We start from the raw sequence: 19966 nt of genomic DNA, 5'->3' as shown, positions 1-19966 counted from the left end.
GAATTGAGGTTATTCTATACACAGTGTATGGTGTGTGTCTTAGGGCTGATTCATACACAAAAGCAAACAGTTACAGCACATGCACAGTAAGACTTCTTTTGTCTAAACACTGAGTTTGCTGTTTCTATAAATGTCTTTCTACCCTTGTCCTCAATTACATCAACTTGCATCATCTGTGTCTGTTGTATAGGAACAATTACCAGGCTTCTCAATAGTTTTTTCTTTTTCCTTTATGAAAACTCTTAGAAGTTGCTAAATGATACAGAAATCAGTAGCTAAAAAAACTCAGGAGCTAAAAACATATTTCTCAATATCCATTGCCATTTGTGCTTTAAAATTCTTTTTTAAAAAAGTCCAGATCAAATACCTGGTTTATTACGTTGCTGGCATAATTTTAAAGTATTGACCCTGTCTTTATAATGCTGTTATGAAAACAGTAGCATTTCTGAGTTCAATATTTGCTGTTTATCACAGAGATGCAGTTTTTATTTTGAAACAACATTTCTTTTTTTCTTTTTTTTTTTGTAACTGCAGCCAATGCAAATATGTCTGTCTCGCTAGCAGGGTCTCCTTCCATCCTTAAGGCAAGAAACTGATTGCATCTGAAATAATAGATCGGATACAGGAACAGACGCAATGTTTGCAAATTGAACTTAAAAGTAAATTTTATCTGTTTACCTGAAGTAATATTGTATTCTGAATCTTGAGTAATGGTTATTTCAGATTTATTTACCTTGCCTTATTCATTAGACCTTGCGTATTTATTAGATTCACTGGATCTTGCATTTGGACATCCTTAAACTGTCCGTGGCTTGTTATCTCAATTTGTGATACATATCTGTGAAGACACTGAACATTTCAAGTATAGAATATAAGCTTTGGTAGCAGGTTTTTTTTTTTTTTAGTGCAAAAAGGGAGTGGGCTTTTTACCTGAACCTAACCAGCTCGGCAAAGCACTCAGGCCATAGGATTTGTCTATTAATCTGTGTCAAGTCCAGAAGCTTTTCATCAAATACAAATTCTTTCTAAAAAAAGAGAGCTACTGCTTCACATGGTAAACTGCTAATGTTAATTAAAGGCCATGTCTATTTTACCGTTACTTGCCATTTAAAATTCTCTAATGGAGATTTTCAGGTACCACATCTTACTGTGCATGTTTCTGTTACAGTAAGAAGGTGTTTCAGAGAGGTTTTGTCTGCATAATAAGCATGTGCAGATCTTGATGGAGCTCTTTATTTTTTTTTTCTTTAAAACCATAGATGTTTTTTACATATTTTAACTAAACAGAATTCCTCTTACACATTTTCTTAAGGTTGAATTCCCTTCTGTTTAGTCTGCTAAGCATGAGGCAATTCTTGTTTAAATTAATGTCAGTCCTGCTGATTTTTTGGAACTTCTTTGTCAGAGTAGGAAAAATACTCCAGTAGTGATCCTTCCTGCTGTGGCTTTCTTAACATTACCATGGCTGTTGGACATATAAAGATGAGCATGATGCTTGTGTTAGCAGCAAGATAATGCTGCAATTTTTTTTTTGGGGGGGGGGAGTGGGTCAGCTGTAATACTTAAATCCTTTTCAGAGTCTTTCCAAATCTCTGTCCATAAGTATGACTTGCCTATTGTTCACTGGGCTTTTAGCTGAAAGAAAAAATATTACAGGCACCTAATTTTGTAGGTGACTCATACCACTACCTAAGTGTCTTGTTCTTTTTGTTGTTTACCATTCCTTTAATGTTCCCTACACCCTTTAGTAGTCATTTTCTGCCATCCGTCAGATGAATGACCGTTTTAACTCATGCCAGATGATTTAATCTCTCATTCACGTGCCATATGGGGTCCTCCAGGGTAATTCATCCATCCTCTGGATTTTCTTCTGCTTGAGGGCAGGCAGTGGCCAGATGAATTGTCCTGGCAGCACCCTACTCTTCCAGGACCCCTGGTCCCTTCCTGGCTGGGGTGCTCGCCAGGGCGGGGGCAGGCAGCTGGCATGGGCAACTGTTTCGGAAGAGCCCTTGCCTCGCTCCCCTCCGGAGGATGGAACCACAGGACTTGTGCTGGTTGTGGCAGTCCAGCACCTGGCACCTTTTCATAGATGTGTGCGTGCAGATGTGGCATGTAGGGCGTGGGTCAGGAGTGCCGCACCACTGGCCACGCGTGCCATGGACAGATGTGGGTGGATGGCAGGAAGAGGGTCCCAGTTATAGCCCATCCCTGCCACCTAAAGCAGCTGTGTAAGTGCATTCCTTTAAAAAGGGGGGAAAAAAAGTCAGTAAAGATGAGGACCTGTGCAATGAACAGAGTTCCCTGGCAGTGGGGGCTGATTTCTTTTATTTACTTTACGTAGATCCATCAAAATAGGCTGTAGGCCCTGAGGTCCATGGAGTCCAAGCCTGGGCTAGGCAAATACCTACATGCAAAAGCTAGTTTTACACACTTTACGATTTGCATATGCAGGTAATTGCATATTTAATTGGAGCTTTTGTTTCATGCGCACCTTCTTGTATGGATCTCTGAAGTCTGTCTTGCCATGTTTGCCAAATGCTCCGCTATTGGGGAATGAAGACAAAAAAGACTTCTGAATTCTTTTTTTCCCCCCAAGTGGAAAGGTATTTAATGCTTGGTAATCAAAGCATGAATATAAATTAACTCTGTCCTTGTGGCAGTTTTGTTTTGGTGGATGACACAGGACATTTAAGCTAAAATTGTGAAGATGTCATGTGCTTTTGTTCCCCTAAAGCATAAAAATAATAAACTGCTGGCTGTCTTGCCTCCACCTGCTTTTCTTTGCTGCTCTTAAAATAGACTTTGAAGTGAATCTATTTTAGCTTTCTCAGAAAAGGATTTTTCTGTAACCTCTTCAGTAACTAAATCATTTTAAGACTTGAGCGTTTCCAAGCAGAGGGGGTAGTGACACAACCTGTTTGTACTTGAATCTGTTTGAATGATGTGTGACATCCTCGTGATGAGGGAGGAGGAGAAGGGTGCTGTACAAAACACCATAAAATCAGGGGACTGGTACATCCTACCTCTGCGGGAATGAAGTGGGCCAGAGTAATTCATGAAGAGCAATGCCAGCTGCTGCTTTGTCTACAGAGACTTGTTGAGTTTTAATTCTTTGCACAAGTAACCATGGTACAAAACAATGAATACTCTGTATGTTCCTTGGGAACCTTTCCTATGTGCTAATGGTAACTAAAAATGGACCTCTCAAGTAAGCCTTGCTCTCAGCAGGAGGGACTTGCAATAAAAATCTTGAACATTGTGTCCCACTTTTTCTAATAGAAGTAAATCTTCTTAATTTTTTCTTACTCAATTTTTAATGTATTTTGTGATGTATTGTGGCTTCTCTTTCTATCTGCCACATGATGCTAATGATGCCATGTAATACTGTCATCAGACTTTTCCCACTAGAGCTCAGGAAACCTTTTTTTCTTCTAGAGAAGCTGTGATCCAGCTGTGGTCCACAAACAGTTGTTTCTCAGCACCGCTGAAATCTGGTGCATTGACCAGTTATTACAGGAAGCTTTCTTTAGAGTATTTCTAATTTTGTCTACTTGTAGTGACAACGTTGTGAGATGAGGAAAGATATTTTGTGGTGGTCCTGTAACTTGGGTCTTATGGCGAGTGCAGCCAGTCTGATACAAAGATCCATTTCCTCGTTTTAAGGGTAAATTGAAACAAACTGTGGGGACAGCCAAACAGCTGAAAGCTTGTTATACAGCAGACGTCATTATTTTTTGTCTTTTTGAACTGACAGATACTTTGGATGAATACTTTGAGTATGAAGCTGAGGAGTTCCTGGTCTCCTTGGCCTTGTTGATCACTGAAGGTCGAACGCCCGAGTATTCGATCAAGGGCAGGACAGAGGGCTTTCATTGCCCACCGGCACAATCAAGTCAGCCACCAACAACGAAGCATGAATGCAGCGACAAACTGGTTCAGGTATGATGGTACCCATTTCATGTTAAGTGTTGTGGTGTGCATCCTTGCTACCATGATTAAAGTCAGTGGAGAACCCCACGGTAGACTCACAGTTAAGCATGAATAACAACTGCTTTCTGTAAGTCCTGCCTTTAAATGAGTATGTAATTTGGTATTGTACTAATAATAGATCTGTCCTTAAAATGAGAGATCATTAAGCCTTTTATCCTTGAACATGAAATTCTGCACGATTACCTGAATGCAGTACCTATTTGAGTCTTTATTATGCAAATGGTGAGCGCTATACTTAGCACTCTTGGTCTGGTTTTTTTTTTTGAGAAAATGTAGGCTGACTTGTCGAACTTTTTGCTTTTCCAAGTGTTCTTGAAAAGTTAGTGATCCAGAAACCACGAGCACATCCAATCTAGCTAGTCTATTTGGGAGTAAGGCTGGAGCATCCCATCTCTCAAATAAGAGTTCCCAAGTACTGTGTGAATGTAAGGATTTATTCATGCAGAAGTTAGTCCATTCCAAGACACAGAATTTATAAAGGTACTGCTTGAGTGTGTCTATCCAAGGGGATGACTTGTAGAGAGAGAAGTACAAGGTAGCAAAGTATAGTGATTGGGAAAATGTATTTTTATGAGCTGTTTTAATTTTCTGAAGAGGTTGCTCAAACTGCAGCCATAAAGGATTTGTTAATTATTTTTCATGTAATAACTTTAGAATCTTATCTCTGATTTGGTGAAACCTAGGTTACAGAATTTGACCCTTACCCTTTTCCAGTACTTTGGAACATGTTTTTACAGTGGATTTAAACCTGGCTAGTATTTTTATGGCTTGCATATGTTGACATCTTTTCTTTCCCTCAGTGTCGTCAAGCCAGGCGAACCAGATCTGAGGTTATGCTACTGTGGAAGAACAATATTCCAATCATGGTAGAAGTGATGCTACTTCCAGACTGTTGTTATAGTGATGAAGGGCCCACCACAGAGGGGAATGATTTAAATGATCCTGCGATTAAACAAGATGCATTGCTGTTAGAAAGGTGGATTTTGGAGCCAGTTCCTCGACAGTAAGTTGGATATTAAAATTAGCTGATAGTTGCAAGGATCTTGTCATATTAAAGTCCTTAAAGTAATCGGTTAGTGGTTTTGAACTGGCCATTTGCCATAAGGACTGATGTAAGAAAACCACTATTTACCAGTGAAATCTAAGCATTTTTTAATCTTAATCTTCCTTCACACGTTGTGCAATGCAGAGCATGAAATGCTTCTAGATTAAAATGGTCATTATTATTATTTGTTATGTTAAAATGTATAAATTATTATGTAGATAAAAACAAATCGGGCTCTGTAATCTTCAAAATGTTTGAGGAGTTAGCCGTGTTTTATTTTCAGAAGGAAGATGTGAAAATGTCCGAGTTCTCTTTCTAATAGTTCTATGTGTATATTCTTTCCAACATTCATGTATTTCTCTTCATGCATTCCAGGAGTGGAGATCGATTTATTGAAGAGAAGACTCTTTTATTGGCTGTTCGCTCTTTTGTTTTCTTCTCTCAGCTAAGCGCGTGGCTGAGTGTTTCACATGGTGCTGTTCCCCGAAACATTCTGTACAGGTACGTCTGGGATGGAAAAAAAAAACTTGTTTGCTCTTTGCAGGTTGTTGCAACTTGTTTTAAAACCATTCTTCCCTCCTGATTTCCTATTTGCTTTCAGAAGATGCCCAGTACTTTGGCAGGTGTATAGGATTCTTATACTTTGCAAAGTACGGCAGTGCTGGTGTCTCTAGTGCTTTTTCTTAGACATCTGTGTGATGAAGTAGATAAAGACTCTTCGTTTAGATATTTCTGTAAATGCCCTTCCGTATTGTTTCAGGGTGAGCGCTGCAGATGTGGACTTGCAATGGACATTCTCCCAGACACCAACTGAGCATGTCTTTCCTGTTCCTAATGTTTCTCACAATGTGGCCTTGAGAGTCAGCGTCCAGTCCTTGCCCAGACAATCAAACTACCCAGTTTTGACCTGTAGTATTCACACCAACCTTAGCTTTTATGAAAAGCGAATGCAAGAGCGTAAGTTACACCAGCACAGCGATTCCAGTGTGGCACAGCAATGCAGTACCTCCAGTCCGCAGCGCTTCTGTGGGAGACAGACATGGGCAATGACACCTGAAGGCCTACTGAACGGAAAAAAGACACCTGAATTTACTACGTCAATCAGAAATTTAAAACTTTATTCATCTAACGGACTTGGATCTGACTTTGGAGCATCACAGTCTAAAGTTCAGTGCTGTAATGCTACAGCAGACAATAAGACGCAATCCCATGAAACACCTATCGGAACTTTTAAATCCTTTTCTCTAGTTGATTCCCATGTTTCCAATGGTCATTGCTCTCGTCAGCCCACGGGAGAAACCAATCCTTTGATAGGCTCCTTACTTCAGGAGCGACAAGAAGTGATTGCAAGGATTGCTCAGCACTTGATTCGCTGTGATCCAGCTACTTCACCAGTTGTTGCTGGACATCCATTCAACATACATGAGAACAGCTCCACTACACCGAAAGCTTTTCGGAGTACTTACGAAGATGAAAATTTGCCAAGGAAAGGCAAGGAAACCTCCCCTGTTCCTATTGCCAACTTAGACAATGCAATACAAGAAGATGGTGGTGAAGGCAAAACTAGAGCAATACCAGAGATTCCATTGCTTGATACCCGTGTTCCAGTGAACCACTGTGGCCGTCAGTCAGCAGGAGAGGGCAATCCCCTGATCGATTCTCTGCTCCAGGAGCGGCAGGAAGTGATAGCAAGGATTGCCCAACACTTGATTCATTGTGATCCATCTTCTTCTCATGTTACTGGACATCCATTCAAAGTGCATGAGACTAGCCCAGTTACTTCAAAAATTTTCCGAAGTACATACGAAGATGAAAATTTGCTGAAGAAAGGCAAGGAACAGTCTTCTGTTTCTTTTGCTAAATCCGATTCTTCTTTGTTAGAAGACAGCAGTAAATCAAGGACAAGGACACCTGATACTCCTATCAGTCCTGCTAGGTTTGATGGAGAATTGAAGGCTTCTCTGAAATTCCAAGCAAGAAGAAAATTGGTTTTAGCAAAACCCAGTGAAACTGTCCGAAATGCATTTCATCAGATTTCAAATAAAACTTATCATGCATTTACTAACATTCACACATCATCATCATGTATTAAAGAAAACAAGTCTGAATTGCCAGATAAATTGGAATCGATACATTCTGGTTATGCACAGAAAGACCAGATAACCAATAGAAATAAACAGTGTTCAAATTTCAGCAGCATTGATGAACAGATTTGCACAAATAAACTTAAAGAAAGAACAGTTGTTAGTGAGAACAACGGCACGGACAGTTTTAACAATTTACAGATAGATAAATGCAGAATACTTGAAGGTACAAAAAAAGCAACTGTGATGCAGGTATCTGACTCTTTGCACAAAAATGAGCTCAAGTGTTTAGATAAAGACTCTAAAAAACCAAATATTTATGAGCAAAACACTCAGCTTATTAGTATTGAAAATTATTTAAATAAAGACCATGACAGTTTCAAAACCAAAACCAAACAAGATAAAATGAAAACTGCACATGACGAGAATGAAGACCCAACAGGCCTTGATTTCCAAAGCACTTCTCAGAAGAAACCTACAGAGGACGGCGTAGTTAAGTGTGAGCGGCTGAAGAACCCAGATGTACAGGTAAACCCGTGGAGGAAAAGACCAATTTCTATAGCTGCTCTTACATAGCTTGTACCCTCTGTCTGCTAAGGATGAATATGAACAGGGGTTTAAATTTGATGTCAGAGCAAGCAGCATGATACTGTTGTCATCTTGGTCGTCTGAAGTGACGTTTGGCCAGTAGTGCCTCCCCCATACCTTCTTAATTTTAAGTTTAACATTGAGAAGAACACTGTCTTATTCTGCTCATGGTGATAGCAGCATGAATGACAGTTTCCATAGGCAGTTAGGTATCCTGTCTTTTTATAAATATACCAGTGTCTGAATATGGTATGTGATCTTTACTGAGCGGTCTGTGTGATTGTAGATTGAGTCAAGGGGAATTTATACCGAATACTGCATAATATGCTAGTGTGGTGCGTATCCATCTGGTTCAGAAGTCTTCTCCATTACAGCAAGCAAAGTATTACTATGATAGGCCATTGAAATGTCCCATTGATATCTTCAGTAAATTTGTTTTGCTGACAGAAAGCACCGTCTCTAAAACATGCAAATATATGGCGGAAAAATAATTTTCGATCCTTGGATGGAACTTCAACCAAGGCTTTTCATCCTAGAACTGGATTACCTCTGCTTTCAAGTCCTGTAAGTTACTGTTGAAATTATAGCATATTTTTTAGTTGAGAAAGGAAGTATTTTGTTCTTTTAATATCTGTGAGAAAATTTGATAAATTACATAGGTGGAGTTGTGTGTGTGTACTTTCAGTGTCAGAGTGAATACTCTTGCAAGAGTAGAAATCTGAGTGGAAATCTGGAAATCACTCAAGTGAAATTGAACAATAATTCTAGAAAAGAAAATACTAAAGAGGTAGTTGTTTCTATGGCAAAAAAATGCTTTGGTGCTATTTTAGAGCACAAAAGAAAGCATTTTGAAGATTGTTTTAAGTGTAAGCTAACATATATTATTATTTAAGAGTTTTTGTGTGAGTTATTAATATCTGATTGCTGATTACTCCAAAGCTTTTGTTTCTGTGAACAGTTTGTACCATATATTCTTCAGCAATCAGAGATGTCATTGAATGACTAAGTGATACAAAGCTGCTGTGATAAGACAAAGTCATTGGGGAAGTGTTACAGTTCTTGGTAGGCTGTTGAGAGTTTTAAAGAAAAAAGCAATGCAAATTAAAACTACTGAGGCAGCGATGTTCGGTAATCCACACATGATATGTTTTGTTCTTCAGTGCTTGTCAAGACTATCATATTTTCAAGGAACTTGGCTGGAAATTGTTACAGCCTGTTTATTAGTAATGTTCTGTATCATTCCAAAGAGACGTCAGCCTCTTGAATGAGTCTTTAAGTACTTCCTGTTAATCAGAATTTACAGTCTTGTCATTAATAATTTTAGAATTTTCTTCACTAAGTTTATGATGTATAGGAATGACTCTCTTCAGCTCTGTTTTTTATAATTTTGTAATGCCATGAAAATTCTTGTCAAACTTCTGCTTACTTGGCAAAATTGTCCTTACTAGAGGTACAGTTTTCAAATTAGCATCTTCTTTCCCTCTTGAGGTTCCTCAAAGAAAAACACAGTCTGGGTGCTTTGATCTGGATTCATCACTGCTGCAGTTGAAATGTCTGTCTGCAAGGAGGTGTGTTTTATTTACCGCAAATATTAAGAATTTTGGGGGAGACATAATGTATATACCTGTGTGCAACAACAAAGTATGTTAGCAAAGACAAGAAATGGGTGTCTTTCAAAAGAATCCTTTTTTTGAAAGAAGGCTTGGCAGCTGGGTTGCCCCAGGGGTGTCCAGACTAGCATGGCTCTGGGACACAACCATGGTACGCGAGTTGCTGCTGGGACAAACTCTGTCCTGTGCTGGGGTAGGTATGCTGTAAGATGCACTTGAATTTTCAAACAAAAGATAGCGATTGTTGATTCTTCTTTAAGTCAGTGTTATTTTTGCATTATGTTTTGGTTTTAGTGTTGAATGAGTTAAACATTTCGCCCTAACTTGTTCAGAGAACTTGACATTTAAAAGGAACTGACCATGACCTTTTATACCCTTAATACAGATAGCATAAACAGCTTTTAGAATGCTAGTTTGATGTTGGAAACGTCAGGATATGAGACAAAAATATCTGCATACAAGAGAAAATAATCTGATACTTTGGTTTTTGCTAATGGAGTCAATGAACAACCTGAATTTTTGTCTTTATCCCTTGTAATGTAGAACTTCTGGAGGTATTTTTTCAGTTAACTAGAAAATGTTTTGCTAAAGTATTAACAGTCAACTGTTACTTTTTTAGGACAACATTTTGTAATCCAGTAAGTAAATTATTCTTTCTGGAGCTGTTTATACCCAGAGGACAAAAGCAAATGTGTTTATCCTTTATATTTATTTTGTCTTTTTTTTTTTTTTTCATAGCCCACAACAATGTATAAACAGAGACAGTGATCCAGAGAACCATGGGAAACCATTTCTAAGTTCTAGTGCTCCACCAGTAACAAGTCTTAGCCTTCTGGGAAACTTCGAGGTATTGCATATTCTCTAGAAATCCTGTGGTATTTTTATTATTCTTCTGTACTGCTTTTAAAGGTGCATTACTGCGATTAATTCCAGCCTGATTACAGTGTAAATGTTCATAATTAAATTGAATAAAAATTTGTTTCTATTTTCAGCTATAAAGGCACATATTTCACACCCCAGACGTCCTCTATCTCAGAGATTCAGATACTATTAGTTGCTAATAACTTTTATTTCCCACTATGGTCAAATTAGGAGGTGTTCTGTTGACTTATGAGATTTAACAACCTGTAATTTTTCATGTTTATAATGTATATATCTAGAAAAAAAAACAACCTCACATTTTGACTCTTGAAGTCTACTTAATATGTCACAAAAGCAGTGTTAAATCAGTGTAGTAAACAGAACATAATTTGAAGTGTAGCTTCCTGCTTTGCACTTCATGTAGCATATCAGGTATCAACAACTAATAGCTAGTGTGTTAACAGCTTGTATCGTATTCCATATTTGTGAAATATGGGGGGAATATGTTGAGGAATGTTACAGATTGCTATTTTTTTCAGATAGTATTTGTCAGGGAAAATCATGCATAGATCCTGCTGCAATAAAATTCTCAGTGGGCTTTTTCACGAATTTCAGTAGGATGAAGACTGGATTTGGATGATGCTTCCTCTTAAACCATTATCATCTTGCCGAATGTTGTGCTGTTCATCATAACTTTTGCCTCAGTGTTGATTTTTGGCAGGTCACCTTACAAAAGACCTAAGTTCTTATATAAACTTGTTTTCTTGTTTGGTTCTTAGTTTTGCTTTGTTTCATTTGAGGCATTCCCAACCTAAGCTGTATGCATTTTGTTTTTCAGGAATCTGTCCTGAATTTTCGCTTAGATCCGCTCGGCATCGTGGAGGGTTTCACAGCAGAAGTGGGAGCAAGTGGAGTCTTTTGTCCCACGCACATGACTCTGCCAGTTGAAGTGTCATTCTACAGTGTTTCAGACGATAATGCACCTTCTCCTTATATGGTAAGTGTGTGGTTGGATTTATTTTAAATAAATTCTAATAGGTGGAGATGGAAGAACAAGAGCTCAGTGAGTAGAGGGTTCGGGAAGTGGGGATTTGCAGGGACCTGGGTTATTTTCAACTGCTTACGATGGAGTTCTGTCCCTTCTTCCTTTCCCGAACTAGTGCTTTTCCTCCTATTGCTCTGCCCTGCCATCCAATTGCTCTCATCTTGGGGTAGTGAACGTATTGTCTCCCTCCACACTGGAGTGATCGTCCCCCACCATCTCTTTTTATCCACCTAACTCAAAATAGGCAGTGAGGCAATAGCTGGACTTAGTGGGATATATTTTGTTGTCCCAACAAGCAGCTGCCCTGGGCAACTGATCACTCTGCCAGCAAGTGGCTTAGGTGCAGGCCAAGGTACAATTGCTGATGGAGACCTCAGACTCACAAATTGTTCAGCCCTTTCTTTTAAAGCAAGTATTGTCTGAGCTAGCGTGACATGTGGCACTCTCACAAGGTGCATGGTTTGCTGATGTTTGCACCGACACGGTACTTGTGTTCTCAGTATCTGTGTGCTGGTTCTGTTCCACATTTCTGCAATGACAGCATGATTTCTGGATGTCTAAAAGTGCTTCCTTGTAAAACGCAAAAGATGTCTTGTATGCTAGCATCAGGTCAGACGGCTAGATTTGTTCTGAACACTTGTTGAGGAACCTCAATGTTACCTGGGTGACAGACCTAATTTTTATAGGTTTTCATATGTGTGTGTATGTCTAAAATATGGTAAATAGTTTGTTTAAACATGTAACTAAAGCATTGACTATCTGATTATCCCAATATTCAGATTTTAAATTCGTAGCACTTACCATATTTCTGACCTTCTGTTTTTAAAAGAAAATGAAAAGGCTTTGCAAGTTAAGTTTGAGTAATAAAGTTTAAACTTGTATATGTCTTCTCGTAACCACTGCGAAGAAGTATCTGTTGTTTTGCTTTAATCCTTCCAGATTATTTCACACTGTTTTCCAGGAGGTGAAGGGATTCTAATGTTCCTCAAATGGTTAAAGTAGCATTACTTATTTTCCTAGCTGGGTTTCATTGTTTCAGGCTTTTCCACATGCTCTAAACATGCTATTATGGCTGAGTCTCCCAGGATTAATACAACGTTTGTATAGTGCCTCCATCATCAGAAACATTGTTTCTGTTTGTATAGCTAGTTTCTCTGCTCTGGGGTCTTTGGTTGGTTGATTGGAGGTTTTTTGTGCCCCTCAGTGCAGTGGGGGTCCCACAGCTGTGCACTGCAGGTTGATCAAATGTGTGCTCTGGGGCAGCCCCCGAAGGGCGGCCTCAGCATTGTGACAGCGCTGTGTGGGACACTCAAACGCTCTCTGTAGATCACAGCTGGTACAAAAGCAGATGTCATCGTCACTAAAGTTTGGATTAGAATGGAAGATTAAGTGCATCTGCTGCCTTTGAAAAGCAGCAATGAGTTCGGTCAGATTTGGAGTATTATTGGTGCGATTGTATGTGATATAAAAATGGAGAGGAGACAAATCTCCCATTTTAACTTACCAGCTGTTTTGGAAAGAAAGCTGTGCTTTGCAGAGCTCCTTGACTGCTAGTTTGGAGGTGCGGAAACTTGGATCTTGTTTCAAGAGAAGAACATACCCCTTATTGCACAGCTTTTAATGATCTGCCAAGGTATCTGTCAGGCCCTTACTGTTGATTTTTTAACTACATCTTACCTGCATTGCCTTCTCTATTTTTTACTGATTGGTTTTTGAGTAAATACAGTTACGTGAACAGAACATTTTGATTTGTTTATGTCTCTCCCTCTGAACTAAATGTGTGTCTTGTTTTTTTTTCTAGGGTGTAATTACTTTAGAGTCCCTTGGTAAAAGGGGGTATCGGGTACCGCCTTCAGGAACAATACAAGTGGTACGTACTCAGCAGATAAGGGTGCCTAATACCGAGAAAGTCACACAGAGGAGGTGAGGTTATTGGAGATGAGCATGAAGCTAGCAGTGAAAATGTGCATCTCTGTAGGTACTGTAGTTATTCAAAGTAGAAATCTGTGTGTAATTGGCAGGACAAAAAAGACTCCCGACCTTTGAAACCATCTGTGCTGTGAAGAGGCTTAAAATCAGTTACTGAAGATTCAGAATAGTTGGACACTGTGGCTTTGAAGAAGTAATGGAGAAGCAATTAGACCACAGTCCAAATTCTGAAATCCTTCTAAAGGGATTAAGATTAAATACTGAGCTGTATCTAAATTTTGTAAAATTTTAACACCACCTATGTTTTGTAATAAAATCAGAAAGTAAATCACATTCATTGCTTAGAACCAACGATCTGCCTCTTTCTTTTAAGAACCCAGTTCAGGTTAGCACATTGGTAATTTCTGGTTTAGAACCAGAGCCCACCGCTTCCTGTGAGCGTATTGTGTCTAGAAAACAGTGTAGACAAAAAGCTGCCTGGAAAAATAAACAAAAATGAGGATGCAGATTAGCAAAGTAATAGTAGTCATATAGTGTAGTGTTTCATTCAGATTAGATTGTTTAGTATTCTGTTTGAAAATGGGAATTGGTAGTGACTGAAGTGTTGAAAAACAGAAAAACTGCACAATGTTTTTACATAAACGTTTCTGTGTGGCACCAGAACAAAGTGCATAGGGGATGGTGGCTGTTTTGGCAGGTGGAGCTTGAATTTTGTGGTTTTGGGGGGTTTTTTTGTTTTTTTGTTTGTTTGTTTGTTTTTTCTTTTTTTTTTTTTAATTTGTCATCTCTAAAGAGTATTGTATTGAACTGTTTGTCTTTTCAGACCTTATTTAACCCTAACAAAACTGTGGTGAAGATGTTTGTAGTGATCTATGACTTGAGAGAAATGCCAGCTAATCATCAAACATTCCTACGGCAAAGAACTTTTTCTGTTCCTGTGAGACGAGAAATCAAGAGAACTGTCAATAAAGAACATAGTCATCAGACTGAAGAAAGGCTACTACGCTACCTCATACATCTGAGGTAAGCTCCTTGGAGTTTAAAAAAAAACACAGGAGGAATGATGGATATATTCTGTCCTCCTGCAGTTTACAGCCTTTTGCCTGCATTATTGTAGTAAAGCAACCACATACGTGCAGATCCAGTGCTTTCGTTGCAGCACTTGGAAACCCAACAGTGGCTGACATTCTGAAGTGAGCAAGCAGAACAAAATCAAATCTCTTACACTTTTCTCTTTAGCTTGTTGTGGAATTACTTCTGGTACATACTGTTTTCCCTATTTCGTGGCATTGATTTCTACCCAGTGGACTTTTGAAACAAAATGTTGTCTAGGGCAGTGATTCCAGGCCAGGCTTTCCTGTTAAATCAAAGTTAACAGTCACAAAAACTGCATGTTGGTTTACTGGAGTGTGAAAATAGCATCATGATGAGGCTGTTGAACTGTGTTTTCAGTCTGAATTTTAGCCTAGATTGAAATTCATCCTTTCAGGCCATATTGACTTGCCATGTCTAACTTAACCACCTTCTAAAAATCTTCCTCTGGGGTAAATTCTGAAAAAGAGCATGTAGCCCAAATAAAAGGCTCTATTCACTTGTAATGCTGATCTAACTGATGCAAAGGAACTGGGTATGGGTATCGGCTGCAGAGGTGGGCGAAAGTCGTGGCCAACTGGATCTGGCGTACAGGCATGAAGAGTAGTAGACGTGTCCCCTTTCAGTTTCTGCTTTAATGTAGTTTGTAAATGTGTTGTAGATAGACTCAATATATACTTCCGTTTGAAGGCAAACCTGCTTTCTTCTCTGTTGTCTTTTATAGCTAGAAGTCTCCTTTTATGAGTTTCTTATTTCTGATACCTGCTGAGAGACAGAAATGTAGCAGTTCTGATGCTTCTGGTTTTGAAATACCTGTACAATTTAGCTCAGCTTTCAGGCCTGTGGTAGGGATCAACTCACGGATTTTTAATGTGTAATTGGAAATGCGTCCATTTCTGACTGGAAAAACAAACTGTCTGGTAATTATGATGCCTAGCAGCTTACTTTGGAAAGCGAATACCTGCAGAGTATGCCAGAAGTTTTTTTCTTCAGAGATGAACCCCAACAGTGGGTCCTTTCTCATAAAGAAAGAACTGCAAAACTCCTTGAAATATTAACAATGGTTTATGTTGATCTATCTGTCTTGTCGTTTATTATACAGAGTACTTCAGATTTTACAAAAGACTCAGTTGTCAATCTAGCCTTCTTTACTAAAGATGGATTTTAATTAGGAGAGCTTTAAAGTCTTAGTAGTATATTAATTCATTTGTAAGTTGATTTTTAAACTTCATTTTTAAAAGCAGCGATGTTTCCTCAAGCCTCTTTTACTGAAAACTTAAATACAAACCTAAAAAATGTAAACTTAAGATTTTTTTTTTCAAGTTCGCTTAGAACAGCCTTTCAGTATTAGTTGCAGTAGTTGTTGAAAACAAGCATCTTAAGCTTACATGCTGAAATTTTGCTCAAAAAAAACAAATGAACTCACCACCAGTAAGCTGCATTGTCGTCCCATCTGCTTATGAGGCCTTAATCACCGTTGTCAGCACTCACATTGTGAAAGCTTCTTTTCAAGTGGTAATTCAGCAAAAATGCTTGCATAGGTCTGGAACTTAACATTGGTGGCCAGATTTTCTACAACCCTCTTTTAAAGTGTCAGATTTATTGTGTATGCAGCTTCTGCATGCAGTTCTGTATGTTTGAGATGCCATTAGACTGTATTTGTACCCACTGCTACAGACAGACAATGTAGCTCGCGTGGACAGCAGAGCTTTATCCACTGTAAGAAAATCAAGAGTTGTACCTGCAGTTTGTCGTTTCTTGAAGATGCTTTGGGGATATATTTTTTTTTGTTGTTGTTGCATGTGAAGCAATGATTTTTTTGCATTGTAATTAAATCTACATGAGCATAAAAGCTGTGAGTCCAGCTCTGCTCACGCCTCATTTCTGCCTGGTGTTGTGAGGGTGATGAATCCGTTGAATTTCTAGGTCACATTCTGGCACCCCGATAAACAACAATTAAACAGTTAACCTGCCCACAGCTCAGCATTTTTTAAGTTTTTAAAGCCTGGTCAACAGCCCTAGTTACTGACATACTGCCTCTTTTAATTGCATGGCGCATAATTGTTGTTACTTAACATCTGAACAGGGTTTTTTACTGAAGGCTAGGTGGAGGGTAAGCCTGAAACTGTTTGTTAAAAGTAGTGATTCCTCAAGGTGTTGAGAAACTCTTTTTAAAAAATATTTTCGTAGTGTGGCATATGATACATTTATTGGTGGAAGCTGAAGATACCTGCTATTACTGATTTACTAGTTGCTTTTTGATCTTTATAATCTCAGCATTTTTCCTGATGTAGAAACTCATATCCTTGTCCTAAAGACTTTACTTACAGGTTTTATAGATTGTGTTGTGTAGTCTCTTCCACTTGCAAAACATGTCTTGCTACATGTTTTTGTGATCATCCTGCTATATCCCATTTCTGTGGCTTACTTTGTTCTTTGTGAATTTTGGTGGCCTATAAAATATATATAGGTATTTGTCGTTTCTTCAGTAATGTTTATAACTTTCTTTCCTCTGCCAGACTTTCTAGCTCATCTGATATTTGTGTGTTTCAGCCTTCCTGTATTTGTCTATTGATACTGTTCCTAGGACACCATCTGTCAAAGACCTCTGTTGTGTTTTTCGTGATTCTTTTACACAAAACTACTGGAGCCGCTGCAGCTCTGGAGCCAGTCCCATGCTGGCTGCTCCATCACCACTTTGCAAGGGTGTATGTAATGGTTGTCTTTTGATTATTCCAATGTTTTTGCATGTATGAAAAACAACACTTCTAAATCCCAAGTTACTGTGATAAACAATTCTCAAAGAAAAAAAATGAGGTGATGGAAGCAGAGAGGAGAAGAATCCGCCAAACTCTGTTGCTGTCCCCCACTCATTCTCCTTTAATCTTTGTGAAATGTCATGCTTGGAAAAGCCATGTTACAGAGAAGGGTTATTTACTAGGCAAAGAAAGTCTTGCAGGATTCTCACAAATAGAAAAGAGCAAGCTTGAGAAGTTTAAAAATAGACGTTGCTAATTATTTTTTGATAGATCCATGTCCGAAATGGGAATTGAGCTCTACTTTTTGGTAGTGCTTTGATAACTAGATCTGTCTATTCTATGTAAGCTAATTTCGATCATACTTTTGCTGCAAAAGATATTTCAGTAAAATTTTTCATTTTAAAATATCTTATGAGCTAGATGCTGAATTAACTGTTCAGTTTGTCCCTTGCCTCTTTCACTCTTGCTTCTTGTGCTCTCCTCCAGAGTCTTCGCTTAAGATAGAATCTTCTTCCCTTTGCCTCCCAGGTAAAGGGCTTTCACACTGATAGCACCAAGCAAATAAATAGTGATGGATGGGAGCTCTGTGGGAGCCAGTAGGAGCATTCTGCTGGACCCCACCACATTTAATGCCCTTGACAGCTGTACTTAGGAGAGCAGCTAGGTTTATTCTAGATATACTACTCTTGTTTCAGTGGGATTCAGGAGTAAATGCTTATTAAAAACGTGTGCAGATCGTAATACATGGGATAATGCAGTGTGCACGGTTTTCAGCATTTGTAATGGTATCGTTTTGTCCTTACAGGAGCAATAGCTTTTCTCCCTTACCATGGAATAGTGATAGTGACATTAAGTTCAGTTGCCGTAAGAAATGCTGTTTAGGCTCTCCGGCCTTTCCTGGCCGAGTGAAGGAAGTTCAGGAGCTATGCCAGATGAAGACTATAGAATACAGTTTTCTGAAATGCAGATCTTGTCTCTATTGTTGTTAAATCTCAGGGAAAGTGGAACTGGCACATTCCTGGCAGGTTTGGAAGACCTGAATTAAGCTGTTTAGCCACAGCATAAAAGATAAATGGTACCAGGAATTGGCCACTGTTTACTTTGGTGATTGGGCCAGTGAGCTATAGTCTCTTTGAAATAGCTCTGTATTCTGTGTGAAAAACTTTTCTGTCTGCCTGCAGAGATCCCCACACCTACTGCTTCTCAAGTTGGACTTAAATTTGGTATGTGGTATAAAGCAGCAGTAAAATTCTTGCAGATAAGTTCTTAAAGAGAGCAATGAAATCTGTTTGTACGATAGCTAGCACTGAAATAGATACATTTGACATGTATACATGCCTTTGATACTTGAACTTTCCCTTTTGTGTGTGCTTAAGCCACCCTTTGGGCATTTTCAGGAGTGCTCACTGAAAAGCACTTTTTGCCTTTCTGCATCACTGAGAACTTTAATCTTCAACGTACATAACTGCAGCGTGAACTTCTAATATTCCATGCCACTTTCAAAGGCACTTTCAAATGAACAGAGCCTTTAAATGCAGAAGAAAACAAAGTAGATTGAAAATTTCAGGTTATTCTTTCTTGTTTCATTTTAACTGACTAATTTTCTATGTTCAAATGTTTTGGGGGTTTTTTTGGCCATAATCTCTTAAAGAAATGCATTTAATTCAATAATATTTAAAGATTTTGGTTTAGATAATACAGATGTTTGTATCTTTTCAGGTTCCAGAGTTCTAAATCTGGAAAGATCTACCTCCACAGAGATGTAAGGCTCCTATTCTCTCGGAAATCCATGGAAGTTGATAGTGGCGCTGCATATGAACTCAAATCTTACACTGAATCTCCAACAAATCCTCAGTTTTCACCAAGATGCTAGCAAACGATGGCAAACTAAAGTATTCGATTTACTGTTGATTACTCCTTACAAGCGAAGATCGGTAGAGCTGACAGTATAAAGTTAAGTCTGTAAAGGAATGAAAATAGCGCTCAAGAGAGAAGGTTCTTATGTGATCCTGGACCAGTTTTTAAAAGGTTTCTGGAATGAGCTTTGTGTATTCCACGTAGACTGGAAACATACTTAAATCTAATCTTTTTGTACTGTTTAAAACCACTTCATTGGATGTGTTGCAATAGCAAATTCCCAAGTTAGTTTAGTGTTTACACTTTTTATTTTATTTTTCAGTTATTTAATATTTAATGTTTCATTTAATACTCAAGTGATGTTTGTCTTTAGTGTTTTAATGTAGCATAAATCCTATGTAAAATCATACTATGTATTTTTGGCATTAATATTGAAATCTGAAATATATACAGATGTCTTTAATCTGTGTGATGTTTTAAGTGATATTCATTTAAGTTATTGATAATGGGGACAAGAAGTGAATTTCCATAACATTTCATACTATGCAAGCATTTACCGTTCTTTTCTCTTTGATGGTAAACTTTTCCTTTTTTTCCCTCACATATAGATTTAATCACACTTGTGACCATAGTGCAGATCGTTTATTTACTTACTCATGCATTCATATCATTGGTTCAATTCATATTTTGCTCCCTCAATTTCTTTTTTTTTATTTAAGGGCCACTTTAATTTTGCATTCTGTTATTAGTTTTTATCACATAAAATTCCCACCCTCCCCCATTTGATTTCTCAGATTGTGTTAAAGGATGTACTGTGCAAAGACATTAGTATTTATATCTTAAATATATGCAAAAGCTATGAAACTTGTACTTTTTGTTTTATTTTTAGGAGGATCTTCATGTAATCCTAAATATTTTTAATAGGTCAATTCCATTTAGGCCACTAGGTGGCCATAGGAAGTTTTACTAGAAATGCTACATTGGGCATATAAATATTTTCCAATACGTATGTGTATTCCTGAAACAAAACACAGTCACATAAACAGTTTATGCTAAGTGTTAAACTGTGTAACTGAAAGAAATAAAGTTAGAAACATTTGATTATA

The 19966-nt window shown here is 38.2% G+C and overlaps 1 protein-coding gene across 3 annotated transcripts in view; it reads left to right on the top strand.

Annotated features, from left to right (window-relative positions):
* The window catches only part of ATOSA (atos homolog A), a 47707-nt gene extending 27741 nt beyond the window's left edge, over positions 1-19966 (top strand). For all 3 annotated transcript variants that reach the window (XM_086757190.1, XM_086757191.1, XM_086757192.1), the window contains exons 2-12: positions 3755-3939; positions 4791-4993; positions 5411-5536; positions 5796-7647; positions 8155-8271; positions 9196-9275; positions 10056-10164; positions 11017-11175; positions 13025-13093; positions 13976-14175; positions 18723-19966. In XM_086757190.1, the coding sequence (XP_086613316.1) occupies positions 3755-3939; positions 4791-4993; positions 5411-5536; positions 5796-7647; positions 8155-8271; positions 9196-9275; positions 10056-10164; positions 11017-11175; positions 13025-13093; positions 13976-14175; positions 18723-18876 (3254 nt within the window). In that variant the 3' untranslated portion in view covers positions 18877-19966. The remainder of the gene's footprint in view (positions 1-3754; positions 3940-4790; positions 4994-5410; positions 5537-5795; positions 7648-8154; positions 8272-9195; positions 9276-10055; positions 10165-11016; positions 11176-13024; positions 13094-13975; positions 14176-18722) is intronic.

This window comes from Chlamydotis macqueenii, chromosome 12 (genome assembly GCF_036417535.1).
Source record: "Chlamydotis macqueenii isolate bChlMac1 chromosome 12, bChlMac1.mat, whole genome shotgun sequence".
Classification (NCBI taxonomy): Eukaryota; Metazoa; Chordata; class Aves; order Otidiformes; family Otididae; genus Chlamydotis; species Chlamydotis macqueenii.
Note: the sequence above shows the minus strand (reverse complement) of the source record. Positions and strands in the feature narration are given on the sequence as shown.